We start from the raw sequence: 17,520 nt of genomic DNA, 5'->3' as shown, positions 1-17,520 counted from the left end.
TTCCAGAAGATTGTACTTTCTCAATTCCAGAGGACTCAGCCCTTCGGGAGTTAATGGCTGAATTGGGATATGAAAAGAGTCTGACAAAACTTGGACAGTTGAAACGGGCTAATATCAGAAGAGAATGAAGTTTCTTCTTTGATTGCATCACCAAAGCTTTTGGGAACAAATGTTCAAATTTTGATGCTATCCCAATTCTGAGTCAGCACATAGGGTATGCTGTTATTCATCAAACTCATTTTGATTTTGCAACTGGAATAATTGGTTTTATTGGGGATAGGATGACAGAGGATCGAGATGTTGTTTATTTTGCTAGATTCTGTCAACTTATTTACACTTACTGTATTGATGAACCTCATTTAGTCAGCACTCAAACCCCACCTTTTAAGGTTGCAAAATGATACTTTAATGACCTGGTAAATGCTGATACTAAGAAAAAAGTGGTTAGACCATTACAGATTCCTAAGTCTGTAAAACAGATCCTGGTAAATGTTGATCCTGATACTTATAGATCTGTTTACTCTGATGTCCAACCAACTCCAAACACCCAAAATCCATCAACCTCAGTACCTACCTCTCATTCTACTCAACCTACCCTCAGAACATATCTCAAATCCTATCTCTCCACTTCACAGACTGCTCAACCTTCATCTTCAGCACCTACTGTGAAGCCTTCATCTTCCAAGCCAAAGAGGACAAAGAATGTTCCTCAAACATCTCAAAAGAGAAGGAGGATTGTATTGAGAGATGAATCTGATTCTGAGGAACGGGTTTCTTCTAGAGAACCTGTTGTTTCTGAAGCTGAGAAAGAGGTTTTTCAGAAGGATTCTGAAATTGGGGGTTCTAGGCTTCTCAAGAGGCTTAGACGAATGATAGTTCCTGAAACTCCCAAGGAATCCAAATCAACAAGGAAGTACAAGAAACAGAGGGCACAAAGGCCAGTTTCAGATGATGAAGAGGAAGCAGCTAAGGAAGGGGATCAGGAATCTCTGATCTCACAAGACAAGGAATTTGCTCCAGTCACTTCTTCTCCATCAACTCCATCTCAGGAAGCTGTATCTGACAAGGCTAACTCACCATCTGTGTCTCTTGTTGATCCAGGCACAAGTGCTGATATTGATGTTCAACACTTGGTTGTGTCTGAAGTATTTCTCTTAGAAGCTCCAACAGCAAATAATCCTTCCACAACACCTGTTACTGATGTTGTTCAAACTCCAGAGTTATCAACAACACCTTCTCTGCATCAAGATGCTGATGATCAGACTTTATGTGAGCATCAGGATATGGCTGTTGATCAGAACTTAGTATCAGATCAGCAATTAGAGGATGCTGAAGCCTCCATTGCTACTCACACTGTTGTCTTATCAGAAGATATTGATTCTTTAAGTTCTGATGCTGCAAATGCTGGAGATACTGGTGATGCTGCTCCAACTGTAGATGTTGATTAAGCAGGTCCTTCAGGACATACTCCTCAACAGACTCTTCCTAAGTCTGAACTGGTAAAGGAGTTTGTTATCGGGGATGCACCAGTACCTTGGAGTGAAACTCCTGCAGGTCAGGAGTGGACTAAGGAATGGAACTCAGTTTCATGTGTTCCAACTGTAATACATCTTGCTGAGCACTTGACTAAAGCTGATGAAATGTTAAATTCTGATGATTTAAAAACCCAGCTTAGAGTCACTGCATTGAGTATTAAACATCTACAAGGTCTTCATTCAACTACTCATGCAGAGCTACACAAGATTTAGGAGAACTTTATCAAACAAGAACAGGTTTGGAAAATTGATAAGAAAAAGTTCTTTCAACCTACCATTGACAGGATTGCTTATATTGAGAAAACTCAAGAGAAACAACAAGCTCAGATTGATGACATTCTGACAAATCAAGCTTCTCAGCAATCGCAACTTACTGAAATCCAATCCTTAGTGGAATTACTTATCTCTCTTTTACTACCTGCTGATGCCAAAAAGGGGGAGAAGGTAATTAAGTCCAAATGCAACACTAACAAGACACTGCAAGGAAAGGATGATGGAAATGATGATCAAGGATACTCTGGAATGGGTAGTAGTCATAAAACTGGATTGGGAAGTGCTGATGAAAGAAGAGTACACAACACTACTGATGATCCAACTTCCTTGAGTGAACCAGGTATTGGAGCAACTCCTGAAAGATTGAATCAACTAGAATCTGTACAGATGGTTTACCATACCTACTTGAAAGAATACATCATGTTGTATTTCATGACAGATGGTAGGGTTTATCATATAAGACAAAATACCATTCCATTGAAGTATTTTGAAGAATTGGAGCATGTACTTTTCTTACTTCAAGTGGATGACAGAATAACAGAGACTGCTGCAAACTACTTAAAAGAACAGATTCAGAGACAGAAAAGGCTTTATTCTGTTAAGTCTGACAGCATATATGTTCCAAAGTACAGAGATCACAATGGTGATATTGTTGATATGAAGCCTAATACTGCACAGATCAGAACATATCTTGGTATTAAGGGACTTGAATTCAATCTAGAGTCTGACAAAGCCTATGTCATAAGACTAGATCAGGAGTTGAGAAAAGCAAAGATCAATGATCTCAGAGCTGTAATCTTTCAAACTGGTGAAGATACTGCAGAGCTTAAAGATGTCAAAAGGAGAATGATTGATGAACTCAGATATGGTGAGAAATGTTTGTTGAAGAACTATCTCAGAACAACTCCTGACATCAGAGAGATCAGAAAATGATGAAGCCAAGTCGAAGATCTACAACTGCTTAAATTCTGATATTTATACAGACTGAAGTTGTTATCAGAAGTTGAAATTGGTAAAAGCTTTAAGGACTGTAAGTTGTAGTTATCTAGTCTAATTCTCATGCATTTGTACTTAATGTTTTTGACATCATCAAATATATGTTAAACTTGTATATTATGTTAATTTACAAGTTGGGGGAGATTGTTAGATATATTTGAACAGGATAAATCAGTACTTAACTGTTGATCAGTACTTATACTGGAAGTCAGGACTTAAGGATATCAGTACATATGTTATCAGGAGATAATCGTCAGAAGATAGATATCAGAACTTAAGTGCTGAAGGACAATCAGATAAGGATAGTAGCTGATTAAAGGAAAGAAGATCAAGATAAACATAAGAAGAGATATGCATGAAGAAGGAATTCTGTAAAGAATGGAATACTTGGAAGAAAAGATATCTGATTGATATATTTTAGGAAGCAAAATTATATTCCATATCAATTAGCGATTATCTTGTAACTGTGTAGTATATAAACACAGATATAGGGTTTACACTATAAGTGTTATCATTATTAGAGAAGATTATTCATTGTAACCCTAGCAGCTCTCGTGATATTTGTTCATCACTGAGAGGTAACAGTTCCATACTGTAACAGAGTTTATTGTTTCAATAAAATTTGTTTTCTGTTACTTAAGTTCTTAAAGTTCGATTTGAGTGTACTATACACTGTACTCACCCCCTCTACAGTGTGTGTGTGACCTAACATACTTGAAATCAGATCGGAAACCTACCGATCGCCGATTACTCGGCCGATTAATCGGAGTAATAGGCGATTTTTACAACACTGACTGTAACAGAGTTTGATATATTGAATAAACTTGTTTTCTGTTACATACTTGTGTTCATAATCGAATTGATTGTAGATACTATATTCAACCTCCTTCTATAGTATCATTGAGGCCTAACATCTACATGTATATTGTGTCATAAGTAATTCTCACTATGATAATGATGTAATGGTCCTTAGACTTGAAATTATTATATTTTTATACGATAAATTAATATACTTTGATTACATTAAAAGTTATCTTTGACCGGGTAATGATAAAAGTGTATTTTAGGTATATTATGAATCGTATGAGAAATTTGAATGATCTCAAAGGGATTTAAGCCTCCTAATTTTAGGAGTGATATTATTGGCCTCTTGTGTGAGCTAGACTATGAAATGCGTGGTCATGCTCAAATGTTGATTTAATATAATAGTCTACTAATTGGTTAAGGAAACTTGGATTAAACTAAGATCAGGATGACACATTACATGCCTCTAGTTTAATCTATAATATTTGGTTAAAGGGATCATATTATATTGTACATTATCATGAAAGGTTTAATCGAATCAACGATTTAATTATTATTACTTGGGTAGTAATGATGTTTTACTAGATGCCGCTCATTGTTTATAATTTTAATATGAGATATTAAAATTATTGTCAACGTAATAATAACCTACAGGGTCACACACAAAGAACGCTTGAAAGAGAAATAATTTAAATTTTGAATTTAAATTAAATAAGTAATTTGTTTTATTTATGATATTAATTAAGTATGACTTAATTAGTTAAATAAATAAAATAGAGAAATTTCTTAAACTATTGTGAAATAAGTTATTTATTAGTTAAGTGTGACTTAATTATATAATAAATTGGAATTTCAGATTAGTAATAATTATAATTAAAAAAAACTCATTATTCCCTCTATATATAAACTCTTTGAGGGCTGATTTATATAAGAGGATACATGGTTTACAAAACCCGAGTCGTTCAAGGAGAAAGAGGAAGATAGGTAGAGATGGAGTTTTCGGGTGCTAGTACACATCAATCCTTCAAAAAAAGCGTTCGTGTGGATACCGTAGAGCGTAGATCGCGAGAGCGGGATACGTGGTGATTCAACAAGGTTTGGAACTCCATTTATCCTCCATTAATGAACTTTAAAGCTTCTTTAAGGTAAAGATTCTTACTACGAATTAAATATCTATTTTCGTATGGATCATGCGTAGGGTTTCGATTTTATTCTGGATTTAATTTAATTTTACATGGTTTCCGTTGCGTTTATGTGTTCGAAATCCTTCATAATCATCTTCATGCAATTACACCTTTAATTTATAAAAATCCTAATGGTCGTTAAAAGAAAATTAACAGAATGCAATCGAGTGGCAAGAAAATTATACATAAATCACACGGATGCCTATTATTATATGTTGACCATTTTTGTGTAAAAATATCATAATATCATAACTCATACCATCTTCGTGCAATTAGTCCTATATATATTTGGATGACATTGATAAGACATATTATTTTATAAACATGCTTATTATTTGCCGAACATAAATATTTTCAATGAATTAAAGTTTTCATAAAATATTATATCCAAACTAATATATTTTTACAATAATTTAATTGCCAACATAAATAGTTTTCGGAATTTTTAATAAAATTTGATCGATTTAAATTAGAAAAAAACCCGGGCCAATACGATTATGCTCGAAAAAACCCGATAAGACCAATGGACCTAAACTAGAGCGGGCAATGGGTCGTGTAGTTCGTGTCGTGTAATTTCGTGTTTCGTGTACGTAAACATGAAACCCATATCCGACCCGAAATGATTTCGTGTACTCATATGTGAAACCCATGTCCGATTCGAATCGTGTCGTGTATTTTCTGTGTACTTTTCGTGTATGTTAAATAAAAAATTAATATAATATATATACATATAATAATAAAAAAATCTATTTTAATGTATAATTTAATGAAATATGGAGAGTGTATATATAAATATATATATTTTTTACATAATATTCTATAAAAACTTGTAAATATTTATATTATATTTATATTATATACATAAATATATGCATGTGTTATATATATTAATTTATAAATATATTTATCTCGTGTAATTTCGTGTACTTTCGTGTACCTAAATTGAAACTCATATATGACACTAAATCTATCGTATAATTTCGTGTTCGTGTACATTCGTGTTTCGTGTACTGAAAATTAAAACTCATATCCATATTTTTCGTATCGTTTCGTGTCGTGTTCATGTGTCGTGTACCAAATTGCTCTCTCTAACCTAAACAAACAATATTTTTGAAAAGCCGTCCGGCCCCGATCCGCTCAAAGTCAAAATCTGAAAACCCGACCTGATGAAAAGCCCGAATTTCCCCACACCTAGTGGGGGAATTTGCTCGCCCACACCTAGTAGGGGGATTTGCTCGCTAAAATAACTGTAGTTGCTCTCCCATACCGACTGCTTATCCTTTTTTTAAGACCCGATCAAAACCTGAATTTTTTTAAGACCCGATCAAAGCCGAAGATATGGTTTAACCTTTAAATGCAAGGTTATACACATTTCTATTTTTAGGATAAATCGGAACGTGCATTGTGGTTATACAATTTTTTGACTTCTTAAAAGACTGTGATGCAACAGCGGGCTTGGGGTTTGACTTGTTTAAGTACTTTGCAAAGCACAGTGCAAAACTGCAAGCAGTATGTATGACCAAGTAATAAGTTGTTGCAGTAAAAAAAGGGAATGATGAATGAGATAGGTGGCCCGTGCTGTTGAAAAGTATACTAAAAAAGAAATTGATAGTTGGAATAAAACAGGACCACCAATGAGAACATCTACCAACATTAGGAAAAAAAAGCAACAAAGATTAACTAATCATAAAGCTCTCAACTTTGTAGAAACACTTGAATTCTTTCTTTCTTTCTTTTTTCATTCATTCCCATCTTTATATCATACTAAAACCAACAATTCTCTTTTCATATCCATATCAAGTTTCCTACTTTTTAATAAAAGAAGATCAAGAAAATGTTTTGTTAGAGAGGGTGTGTAGTGAGAGGTAGCAAAGGAGAGAGAGAGAGAGAGAGAGAGATTGATGAGATGGGTAATTGTTTAAAATCTCCACAAAGTGCTAGTAATACAGGTCCAATTTCGAACATTAACTCAAATCCTAGTACCACCCCAAGTACTAGACCTTCCACTACAACTACTGGTTTGTATCTATCTCTTGTCTTTTACTTTCTGTTTCTTGGTCTTTTTTTTATGTTCTATATGTTTTTTTGTGGTTTTAATTTATCCGTGTCTAGTAATATTTGTAGTTATAATTATTTTGGCAATTCTGTGGTTGACTCATATAGTTACAAGCAATTAATGCTAAATTTTGTTAGTAGGATTAGCTAAAAGTTTTGCTAAATTTTGGTCTTACTTTTAGGGACATTTTACAGCAATGGTGGTGGCTTCTCAGTCAGCGGCAGCAGTGCAGGTGAGCAAAGCCAAAGCCAGAGCCAGTTTTCTGCTGCAGCAAATGGCGAGGCTTCACTGTTTGGAGAATTATTGCCTACACCGAGCCTTAAGGTTTATAGCTTTTCTGATATGAAAAATGCTACTAAAAGTTTTAAACCTGATACAGTGTTAGGCGTGGGAGGTTTTGGCACTGTTTATAAAGGTTGGGTGGATGAGAAGACCCTTGAACCTTGTAAAATTGGCACTGGAATGGTGGTTGCTATAAAGAAACTAAACCACGAAAGTGTGCAAGGGTTTCAAGAGTGGCAGGTAATATTATGCGGTATAAGTTAATTGTGCTACTAAAGCTAACATCAACATTTAATTTGTTTAGGAGGAAAAGACTGAATTGTGTGAATTGTTTTTTTATGATTTAGGAAAACATAGTAGTCTTTGTTCATTCAAGTCTGTAGGAGTAATTTTTTTTAATGTTATCAGACGTGACGTTACATTTAGTTAGAGTAAGTTCGGCTGTTTAGGACTTGGAGCAACTTCAACCCATAAGTTTGCAATATGTGCTGAAATGCAAAAATAAAGAATCGATTGCTAGCTAATGTCAAAAGTAGTTCAAGTCTTGGAATTTCTTAATGACAGAAATGTGTTGCAGCTTTATGAGAATGTAAAATTTATGCTCTTATAATCCCTTTATTTATTATAACTTTGAGGATTAGTTGTCATTCTCAAAATAATAAATTCCCCTGTCAGTAAAATGAGTAATCATATAAAAAACGTTGTAATTCCTCTGAGTATAATAAAGGGCAGTTATGATAAGCTACATTTTTGTGTGTACCGTGATCTCATTATTTTCTTACACCATGACCGAGTATATTGTTCAAATTGCAATTTGAGCCGAACTGCAATGAGCATATGGCTGCAGTCCGACAGTGGAAAATGGGATTTACCTTCCCGAAAATTCAACTAAAACTCACTCTTATTGCTTGAGTTTCTAAGGGGAATTGGATATAGTAGGGCAGTGCAACGATTAGCTGTTAAAATTTGGCTACAAACTGGATTCACCTTGTAGGCCTGGTGTAAAAGACATTGCTTAAATTTCATGTGTCGTGAAAAGCAATTCTCTTATCTCAATATAATATTGTATTAATATGATGTTACAGTGAAAGAAAACCGAAAAGATTGTAAATACTTTATTTTCTTTGGTTAATAGGTGATATTACAATGTATCTTTTGTAATGTAACAAACACTTTCTCGTTATTCTATACATTATTTTTATATGGAAATTAATGATGCTCAGTGATGATATGCTCAAATAAATACACATCTTTGAAACGCAGTCAGAAGTGAACTTTTTAGGAACACTTTCTCATCCCAACTTGGTCAAGCTATTGGGATACTGCTGGGAGGATCAAGACCTTTTACTTGTTTACGAGTTTATGCAAAAAGGAAGCTTGGAAAACCATCTTTTCAGAAGTAAGAACTTTAAAGGACGCAAGATACTATTGCTCATTGAGTCGTTAGTGATAAAATTCTTACTTGCTGAATTATGTTGTTCAGGGAGTTCTGCAGTTGAACCACTTTCATGGAACAAACGACTAAAAATAGCAATCGGAGCTGCACGAGGACTATCTTTCTTGCATAACTCGGAAAAGAAAATCATTTACAGGGACTTTAAGGCCTCTAACATACTGCTTGATGGGGTGAGCTTCTGGATAAACATATCTTTGGTATTTAACATATTCCTGAGAATTAAGATATTAGATCAAAAAGGTTGATGATGGAAACAAAAGGTTGAGATAGCTCTAATGTCAGCTTATGAGTGCCATATATGTTCTTTCATTCCTTATTTATAAAGAATCTAAAGTCATTCTTATATTACTTTATCAATAAAATATTCATTCCCTTCTTTTCTCCACTTCAAATACTTGGTTAAAATTTAAAATAATATTTTGGAGCAAATATAAGAAATGTCATTAAAATCGACATATAAGGAAGTGTCTAAATTACGGCAACCCAAAAATTCAGACTCTGGCTTGACCCTATTAAGTTTAGCTTTACGAATTTGGCTTGAGAGTGATTTGCGAAGCCATCTGTTTTTTTTCTTTCACAGGACTACAACCCAAAAATTTCAGACTTTGGCTTGGCAAAATTGGGTCCTGCAGGTGGAGAATCACATGTCACTACTCGAGTCATGGGAACCTATGGTTATGCTGCTCCTGAATATGTTGCAACAGGTGAGTGCTTAATAATTTTAAAACTCTGTGATGACGTTTGCACTAAAGGTAACCAAACATAGAAAAGGCAAAGAGAGCTATCATTTTGGATTATGTATATCCTTAAATTAAAAAATTTGTAATAAAATTCTTGTTTTCAATTTGGATGCACCATTTTTGACAGGCCATTTATATGTGAAGAGTGATGTCTATGGATTTGGGGTTGTGCTACTTGAGATGTTGACTGGATTACGAGCACTTGATATGAAACGTCCGAGCAGTCAGCAGAATCTAATAAATTGGGGGAAGCCCTTCCTCTCGCAGAAAAGAAAGCTCAAAACCATCATGGATGCGCGTATAGAAGGACAATATTCAACAAAAGCAGCAGTGCAAGCTGCTCAGCTGACACTAAAATGCTTGGAAACTGATATGAGAAAGCGGCCCTCCATGAATGAAGTTGTGGAAGTTTTGGAACAGATAGACTCAATGACAGAGAAACACAAGGAACCCAGAAGCAGCTCAGCTCTTTCTACTAAGAATCATCGCCATCGTTTTCAGCATCAGCCTAAGTCATTCTGACTCAAAGCCACTGCCATTTCCAAGGTTATCGTCTTCCCAATCACTGAAGCCACTGTGGTTAGTTAGATGGCAGTAGGAAAAGTCAGAACAGTAACGATCACCTTAAGTGAAAAGCATATAGTTGAGCTAACTGACGTCCTCTAGCTGTTTGTTGTGATATTCAAGAGTTGGTATTATTATTCTTTAGTCCCGGTTTGTAATTGCCGCTATAGATTGTCATTTTTCTAAATCATTGGTATCAGCACTATTTATTGAAATCTATACAAGGGGGTAGTGAACTTGATGACAGCATAAGGAAACATTATTACTAAACCTGGAGGCAGTGAAATTGTACTAGTCGCACTGCAGCTATTACATGGTCATTAGCTATACCACTGGTGTAAACACAATTTACAGAAATCTATCGGAGGGATGGTGAACTTGAAAATATTAGCAACGTTGTACAACTCAACAACAACCATTCTGAGGATTTCGGGAGTGATAAGGATAACGACAAATATTGGAGTGATAAGGATATGAATCCTCAAGATAATCTCAGTAACTAGTACAGAGTTTGAGTAATACAAGAGAATTGGGGTTAACAAATTCGAGCTAAAAGATAATCCGATAAGATGACTGACGGTACATATATCTCCCAGAGGGATACTCCTAGACTTTTGACTCCATACAGCTCCCGGAAAGACTACTCCTAGGCTCTTGACTATATACAGCTCCTGGAAGACTACTGCTTAAACTCCTAACTCCACACAACTCCTGAAAGGAATAGTCCCGCACACTACCAGTCCTAACCAGATCAGTCCCGCAAGCCTAATCTTGATAAATCCCAGCACGTGAGACGTTGGCCCAAACACATGATGGGGACAACTGTCACACATCAATTATGGGAATAATCAGGGCACGTGTCAGAGGATCCTCAGAACATTTCTCAGCCAGTCCCGCACTGACACGTGTAAAGCATCCACTCCAGCCAGGTGTCCTCCGCTCCCAGAACCAATGGTTACGATTTAAAGGTACCAACCCCAAAACCCTACCTGGCCTTAGGCTATAAATGGCCCAGGAAGGTGAGGTTTTGGGGTTAATCATTCTTTCACACTCATATACACACAGCCACCTTACATTCATATTCATCTTCATCTTCCCAAAAAGCTAGTTCTTACTCTCACGCTGGAGGCACCGCGCGACTTCAACCCCCCTTCCGGTGTTGTTTTGTAGGAACCCAACCATAGCTACACTTCTACAGCGGCGAAGGATCCAGGACGGCGTCGAAGGAGCAGCCCCGCCACCAGGAGTTAGCAATGACAATCATGATTGGTTTATAATTAAGATTTATTAGTGTAAGTAAGTTGGTCTCTGTAAAATGATAAGGTCTGTTTTTCTATTTAAATAGGAACAAATGTATTAGAGGTGCTCACGGTTGCATAGTTTATTTTTGAGTGTCCTGTCTCAGAAATTCAATATCAGACCTTTCTGCAATTTTAATTCTGTTTCTTTCTCTTGGTATCAGAGCTCTTGTGAGCATCCTATCATGTCAGTTCAGTTACAAATGGTATCTCTAGCTCTTTCTCTTAATGTTGGAAATTTCATCACTCTCAAACTCACTCAATCAACTTACCGTGTGAACAGGCATTAGCGCCGGCAGAAAGTCAAGAATTGATTGATCATCTCGAACTCATCAAATTCAGCCCCCACAAAGTTCACCATTCCACCATTAAACACAGCTGCAGAAAATTTTATGCCAATTTTGACTGAATCATGCAAAGCCTGGCTCAAGTTTGATCGTCTTCTTCGTAGATGGATCATTGGTACATTACCAGAGGAAGCTCTTGGACTTGTCGGCATAGAAACAACATGTTCCGTTTGGGAAGCTTTAAAAGACTCATATGCACAAGATTCACAAGAACGAGAATTCACATTACGCCAACAAATCACTTATCTTCGTAAAGATGAAGATAAAACAACTGCAGATTATATTCGCACATTGAAGGGCCTGTGTGATAATCTTGCAGGTATGGGAAAACCTGTTACGGACAAGGAAAATGTATTTTACCTTCTTGCAAATCTCGGGCCACAATACGGGACTTTACAATCACTATGATGAGGCCTCTAAGACCAACTTACACTGAACTAGTGTCAGAAGTCCAGAGCTTGGATCATCGAAGAAATTGGATTTCGAATAATACAACAGATGGCACAGCTAGACACATCAATCCTCAGTTAACTTTCTACGGACAACAACATAACTCTCAGCAAAGGTCTAGTCACAGGATATGTTGGTAACTCAAATTGATTCACATCAATGGGATGTGGATTTCAAGCTTAACAGCCTAGATATGATAAACAAAAATAATTCTAGCAATTCAACAATGATTTCAAGGCAACGTCGTCCTCCACCACCTGGTCAACGTTGAATGACTCCTGCTGAAAGGGGCATGTATCGTGAAGAAAAATGTCAATATTGTGGAACTATCAGTCATATTGCAAAGATATGTTGATGAAGTCAAAGTGATGAGATTCCTCAAGCTCTTGCAGCTCTTACCCTGGACAACACTATTTCAGACACGGAGTGGACAACTGACAGGAGAGCTTCTAATCACATGACAGGTAAGTCAGGTATGTTATCAAATATTCATAAATATAGAGGGTCAGATTCAGTTTTAATCGTAGATGGATCGTTATTATCGATTAATGGTATTTGTGATGCAATGTAAAACAAAGTGAACTTACATTGCCTCTTAAAGATGTTTTATTAGTCCCAAATTTAACTAAGAATTCGTTATATGTCATATGTCGGTCAATTAATTACTCAATTTCCACTTATTTGTGAATTTGTTATTCTTAAATCAACAAACTTGTAATAGTGATAAGGTATTAGCAACATGGCTAGAATCCAACTCAAATTTAGGGTGAATCAGGTGCAGTCGTAGAGCCAGGACCCCCTAGCCCGAAACAAGCTAATGGAATGAGCCAGGTTCGCACCAATAGCCGGACCCAAGCCCAACCTAGGAGTAGGGTCAACTCTCGGCTAGAATACAACCCTTCCATCAAGAGAACCTGGGCTCAAGGAGGTTCCAGGCCCGTCACAACTCAGAAACAAGCGTATCACACATCCCACCAAGGGGGGCACATGGACACTTGACAATGACATCTATCAACAACCAACAATTGAGACAAACATGACAGACGTCAGCATACCTTTGGTGCATCCTAAAGGTGGTCCTTACCTGGACACGTGTATGAGATCTATCATAGCCAGGCGTCCTCCGCCTCCAATAACGAACGGTCTCGATCTAAAGGTACCAACCCCTAAACCCTATCTTTGAGTTATATATACACCCTAAAGGGATGTGATTCAGGAGTTACGCTCTCTTACACACAAATATACACACACAACCACCTTGCATTCCTATCTATCTTTATCTTCCAAAAGCAAATATTTACTCTCACACCGGAGGCGCCGCGGGGCTTAAATCCCCCCTCCGGTGTTCTTTTGTAAAAATCCCACGACAGCTACACCACAACCACTACGCGGTTTCAGGCGCGGCATCGCAAGGAGCAGCCCCACACACCGGAGTTATCATTTGGAGCTAGAAGGAGGGGCTCTCCATTCTCAGGTTTCAGTGCCCCTGGATTCACCTTCATCAGCAAACTCTTAAAAAAGTCAATTTCTTTAACCTGTAAGAACCCAAGCAACCTAGCTCTCTCATAACTATGAATGTTGTTTATTTAAGCCATATTTGTGTGTGCTCGTCATTTTAAGCCATGTTTGTGTGAGCTTGGTTTCGTTCATTTTTAAGCCACGTTTGTGTGTGCTGTAGATAGTTTTGATTATTTTAGAACCCAGATCTGCTTTACCTTGTATATTGTCTTCGTTTTATAGACCCAGTTATACTTATTTCGCAATATTTTTAGCCAAACCCTGAAAGTTTGTTTGTTGTTGATCTGGGTAATTTTTTTTCTATTTTTCAATTGTAGTTTGTACACTTGAGATAATGGTTAGAGCAGGAAAAAGTACAGCGGGGAGACCCTCTACAAGCACCCAGGTCCATGACTAGGACCATTCACAGCCACATGACCGAGGAGCAAATCGAGACACTCTCCAGGAGCAACCATTAACCAATACCCCAGTTATGGAGAGGATAATACCATCCCGGGATCCCAGGAACCTTATTGAGCTGAATCAGTATAAGTACACCAATATCCCAGTGGCAGAGGAGCACATGGCCAACCTAACTAGTGATAAACTGGCTGAAGCAATCCGGCTCTACAGGGAAGAGCAATCCTGTGATCAAGAGGAAGCTGACCAAGAAGATAATCAGGAAGAGTCCGGGGACTCTCAACAATCCCGACGCTCTGTCTTTGATCGAATCGGGGCTAAAGGGAAGAAGAATTAAAATGATCAAAGTAATAAGAAAGAGATAGAAGTGGCCATACAGAAGAGGTTGGAAGAGTTGAAAGAGAAGATAAGAAAGGAGGAAGAAGGAAAGTTTGAGCTCAAGATTCAAAAAAGAATGCAGCTAGAAGAAGAGAAGCTACTGGTCAAGTTCAGGACCATGAGGACACGGAGGGACCCCACCCCCGAGGTCATTTCTGATGATAATGAAGATGGGAAGAAAGACCTCAAGGATACGATCAATGAACTGCAAAGAAAGATGGACATAGACTCGTTGGGGAGACCTTGACACCCTTCAGCCACTCCCTAGAGGTCATTCCCCGGCAAAGAGGCCTTATGCATTATAACTTCGATTTATTTGATGGATTAGGAGATCCAGAGGAACACTTGGATTACTTCAAGCGAATTGCCCAAATATACTATTACAATGACTTGACAAAGTCGAGATTCTTCATATCAACCCTCAAGTGGGGGCTCGGAGATGATTTAGCCGGATCCCCTCCCGAAGCATCCACAGCTGGAAAAAATTCTGCGGAGCCTTCCTCAGTAGGTTCTGAGCCAACAAGATATATGAGTTGCACATGTGCCATCTCGAAACTATGCACCAGTATGACAACGAATCTCACTCAGCCTATATGAGGCGTTTCCACGAAGCAATCAACAAGATCTCAAACTTAGATGAGCGGGAGGCTCTAAGCATATTCCGGAGGAACCTAGACCCGGAACATAACGAAAGGTATATTATAGAATTGATCAACAAGGAACCCCAGAGCCTGGATGCTTCCTATTCCATGGAAGCTAAATTCATCAAGGAGACATATGTGCTCCAAGCTATGTGGATGACCCGGAATGGGGGGGGCCAGAAACAAAAACTCTGATGATCGATCGAAATGGGATTACCATCAGGATAAAAAGTTCAAACAAAGCCAACAGACCCACATGGTTTAGAACGCTTCTATACTCCAGAGACTGGGTCCCAAGACAGAGTCCAAGAGTGACCCAGGACCAATTAGGCAAGCCAGTGAGCCTAGGTAGAACCGGATTGGACCCTCCTTGAACCGGACCCGGGGAAAATACTGAAAGAGATCAAAAATAAGCCATTCAACTACCCTCCAAAGCCAATGCAAACTCCCTCGGAGAGCTGACCTTATAATCGACAGTGTAAACATCATAAACACATAGCCACAAGACCGAGAATTGCCTATCTCTCAAATACTTCATCGAGGAGCAAATCAAGAAAGGGAACCTGAAGCAGTACATATCCCGGATACTAATCAGAAAGGAGAAGGATCAAGAAAAGGAAAAAATGTGGTTAATGTGGTCTTGGGGGGTTCCCACTCGCCCCCAACCCAGAATCAGGGGATGAAGTCATCTCTATTCAATCATTCTCGGAGATGATAATCTCTTTCCGAAACAAGGATTATGAAGGGATCAATCATAATCACAATGAAGCCTTGGTAGTCACTCTAGATATTTTTGACAATGAAGTCAGGAGAATGTTGATATACAACAGTTCTGTTATGGATAAAAAACCAAGGTTATTACTTGCTGTATTTAATACTAAGATTCGGGAGCTCAAGGCCTTTAATGGCTGCTCTCGTGTTTCGTGACTCAATCTGCCTTTACGAGATGCCTACGTATCTCTGTGAATTAGAGAATCAAGCCAAAAAACGTAGTTCTGATTGGTGGGGGTGAGACCCTTTATATAGATGTTGGTGGTCCTTGAATTGGACTTGGTATAGGAGACTTGGTGGACAAGCCTCTGAATTAGGATAGACTTAGGAGTCCCAGGAAGTAGGAAGCTGATTCCTTATCCTTTTAGGTCCCTTTGAGGCTAATCTCTAAGGATTTATATCCTTATCGGGACTCTTTTCAACATCTGATTTCTCCCTTATTAATTAATTACGAAATTAATTAATAATCAGGGCTTTTGGGCCTTTTTTATTCCACCAGGCCTGATCTGGTCCATCAGGCTTAACCTTTCTGGTCTGAATATCATATATCTTTTTATTGGGCCTAGCAGCCCACAGTTTGTACAATTAATGCAGTATTTAATTATACAATCATAATTTATTTATCCCTATCATTTGCCCCCCAACTTTTGGGAAACATTGATTAGGTTTCGCAGAAGTTAAGTCTATTCGTTCCCTTACAGGGTTTCGTTTTTGCGTAAAGTGTGGAGCGACCTACACATTCACAATGAATCTTCCTTTTATTCAGAAATTATCTTAATTTCCAGGAATTTTTCCCTAATTTTCTGAGATTTATCCTTAATTTCTGGATTTTTTCCCTAATTTTCCGGGATTTATCCTTAATTTCTGGATTTTTCCCTAATTTTCTGGGATTTATCCTTAATTTCTGGATTTTTTCCCTAATTTCCCGGGATTTATCCTTAATTTCTGGATTTTTCCCTAATTTTCTGGGATTTATCCTTAATTTCTGGATTTTTCCCTAATTTTCCGGGATTTATCCTTAATTTCTGGATTTTTCCCTAATTTTCTGGGATTTATCCTTAATTTCTGGATTTTTTCCCTAATTTTCCGGGATTTATCCTTAATTTCTGGATTTTTCCCTAATTTTCTGGGATTTATCCTTAATTTCTGGATTTTTCCCTAATTTCTGGATTTTTCCCTTAATTTCTGGGATTTATCCTAATTTTTTGGATTTTTCCCTAATTTTCTGGGATTTATCCTAATTTTCTGGATTTTTCCCTAATTTTCCGGGATTTATCCTTAATTTCTGGATTTTTCCCTAATTTTCTGGGATTTATCCTTAATTTCTGGATTTTTCCCTAATTTTCCGGGATTTATCCTTAATTTCTGGATTTTTCCCTAATTTTCTGGGATTTATCCTTAATTTCTGGATTTTTTCCCTAATTTTCCGGGATTTATCCTTAATTTCTGGATTTTTCCCTAATTTTCTGGGATTTATCCTTAATTTCTGGATTTTTCCCTAATTTCTGGATTTTTCCCTTAATTTCTGGGATTTATCCTAATTTTTTGGATTTTTTTTTTATACAATTTTCGACCAGGAATCCATTCGACCAGGATCCTGGTCGAATTAGCCTTTGTCGTGCCTTGGTCGAAGGGAATTCGAGGAGGGTACATTCGACCTCACTTCCTGGTCGAATTTCGACCAGGATTTTTGCTTTGTATTTTTTTTTTTTTTTTTTTTTTTTTTGAGCAGAAATCTTCGACTAGGAATTTTTGTCCCTTTCGGTCAGGATTCCTGTGTTTCTGACCGAATTAACCACCTTTCTTTGCCTTGGTCGAAGCTATTTCG

The 17,520-nt window shown here is 37.4% G+C and overlaps 1 protein-coding gene across 2 annotated transcripts; it reads left to right on the top strand.

Annotated features, from left to right (window-relative positions):
* Positions 1-6,436: 6,436 nt before the first annotated feature.
* On the top strand, positions 6,437-10,105 carry LOC141664749 (putative serine/threonine-protein kinase PIX13). 2 transcript variants are annotated; one of them, XM_074470710.1, is made up of 7 exons: positions 6,437-6,810; positions 7,030-7,080; positions 7,228-7,370; positions 8,394-8,529; positions 8,614-8,756; positions 9,167-9,290; positions 9,454-10,105. In XM_074470710.1, the coding sequence occupies exons 1-7, from the start codon at positions 6,699-6,701 to the stop codon at positions 9,846-9,848; spliced, it is 1,104 nt and encodes a 367-aa protein (XP_074326811.1). In that variant the 5' UTR covers positions 6,437-6,698; the 3' UTR covers positions 9,849-10,105. The 2 variants fall into 2 exon arrangements, with proteins under 2 accessions (XP_074326811.1, XP_074326806.1); XM_074470705.1 differs by having other exon boundaries at positions 7,030-7,370.
* Positions 10,106-17,520: the final 7,415 nt, after the last annotated feature.

The sequence above is a fragment of the Apium graveolens genome, chromosome 1 (genome assembly GCF_009905375.1).
Source record: "Apium graveolens cultivar Ventura chromosome 1, ASM990537v1, whole genome shotgun sequence".
NCBI classification, from domain to species: domain Eukaryota; kingdom Viridiplantae; phylum Streptophyta; class Magnoliopsida; order Apiales; family Apiaceae; genus Apium; species Apium graveolens.
This window is presented reverse-complemented; position numbering and strand designations above follow the sequence as displayed.

Excerpts from the sequence above, each read along its gene's own strand:
- LOC141664749 (XM_074470705.1), top strand. The coding sequence starts at position 6,699 with ATGGGTAATTGTTTAAAATCTCCACAAAGTGCTAGTAATACAGGTCCA. Across the intron at positions 6,811-7,029 it reads ACCTTCCACTACAACTACTG|GGACATTTTACAGCAATGGT; the intron begins GTTTGTATCTAT and ends TCTTACTTTTAG. Across the intron at positions 7,371-8,393 it reads AAGGGTTTCAAGAGTGGCAG|TCAGAAGTGAACTTTTTAGG; the intron begins GTAATATTATGC and ends TTTGAAACGCAG.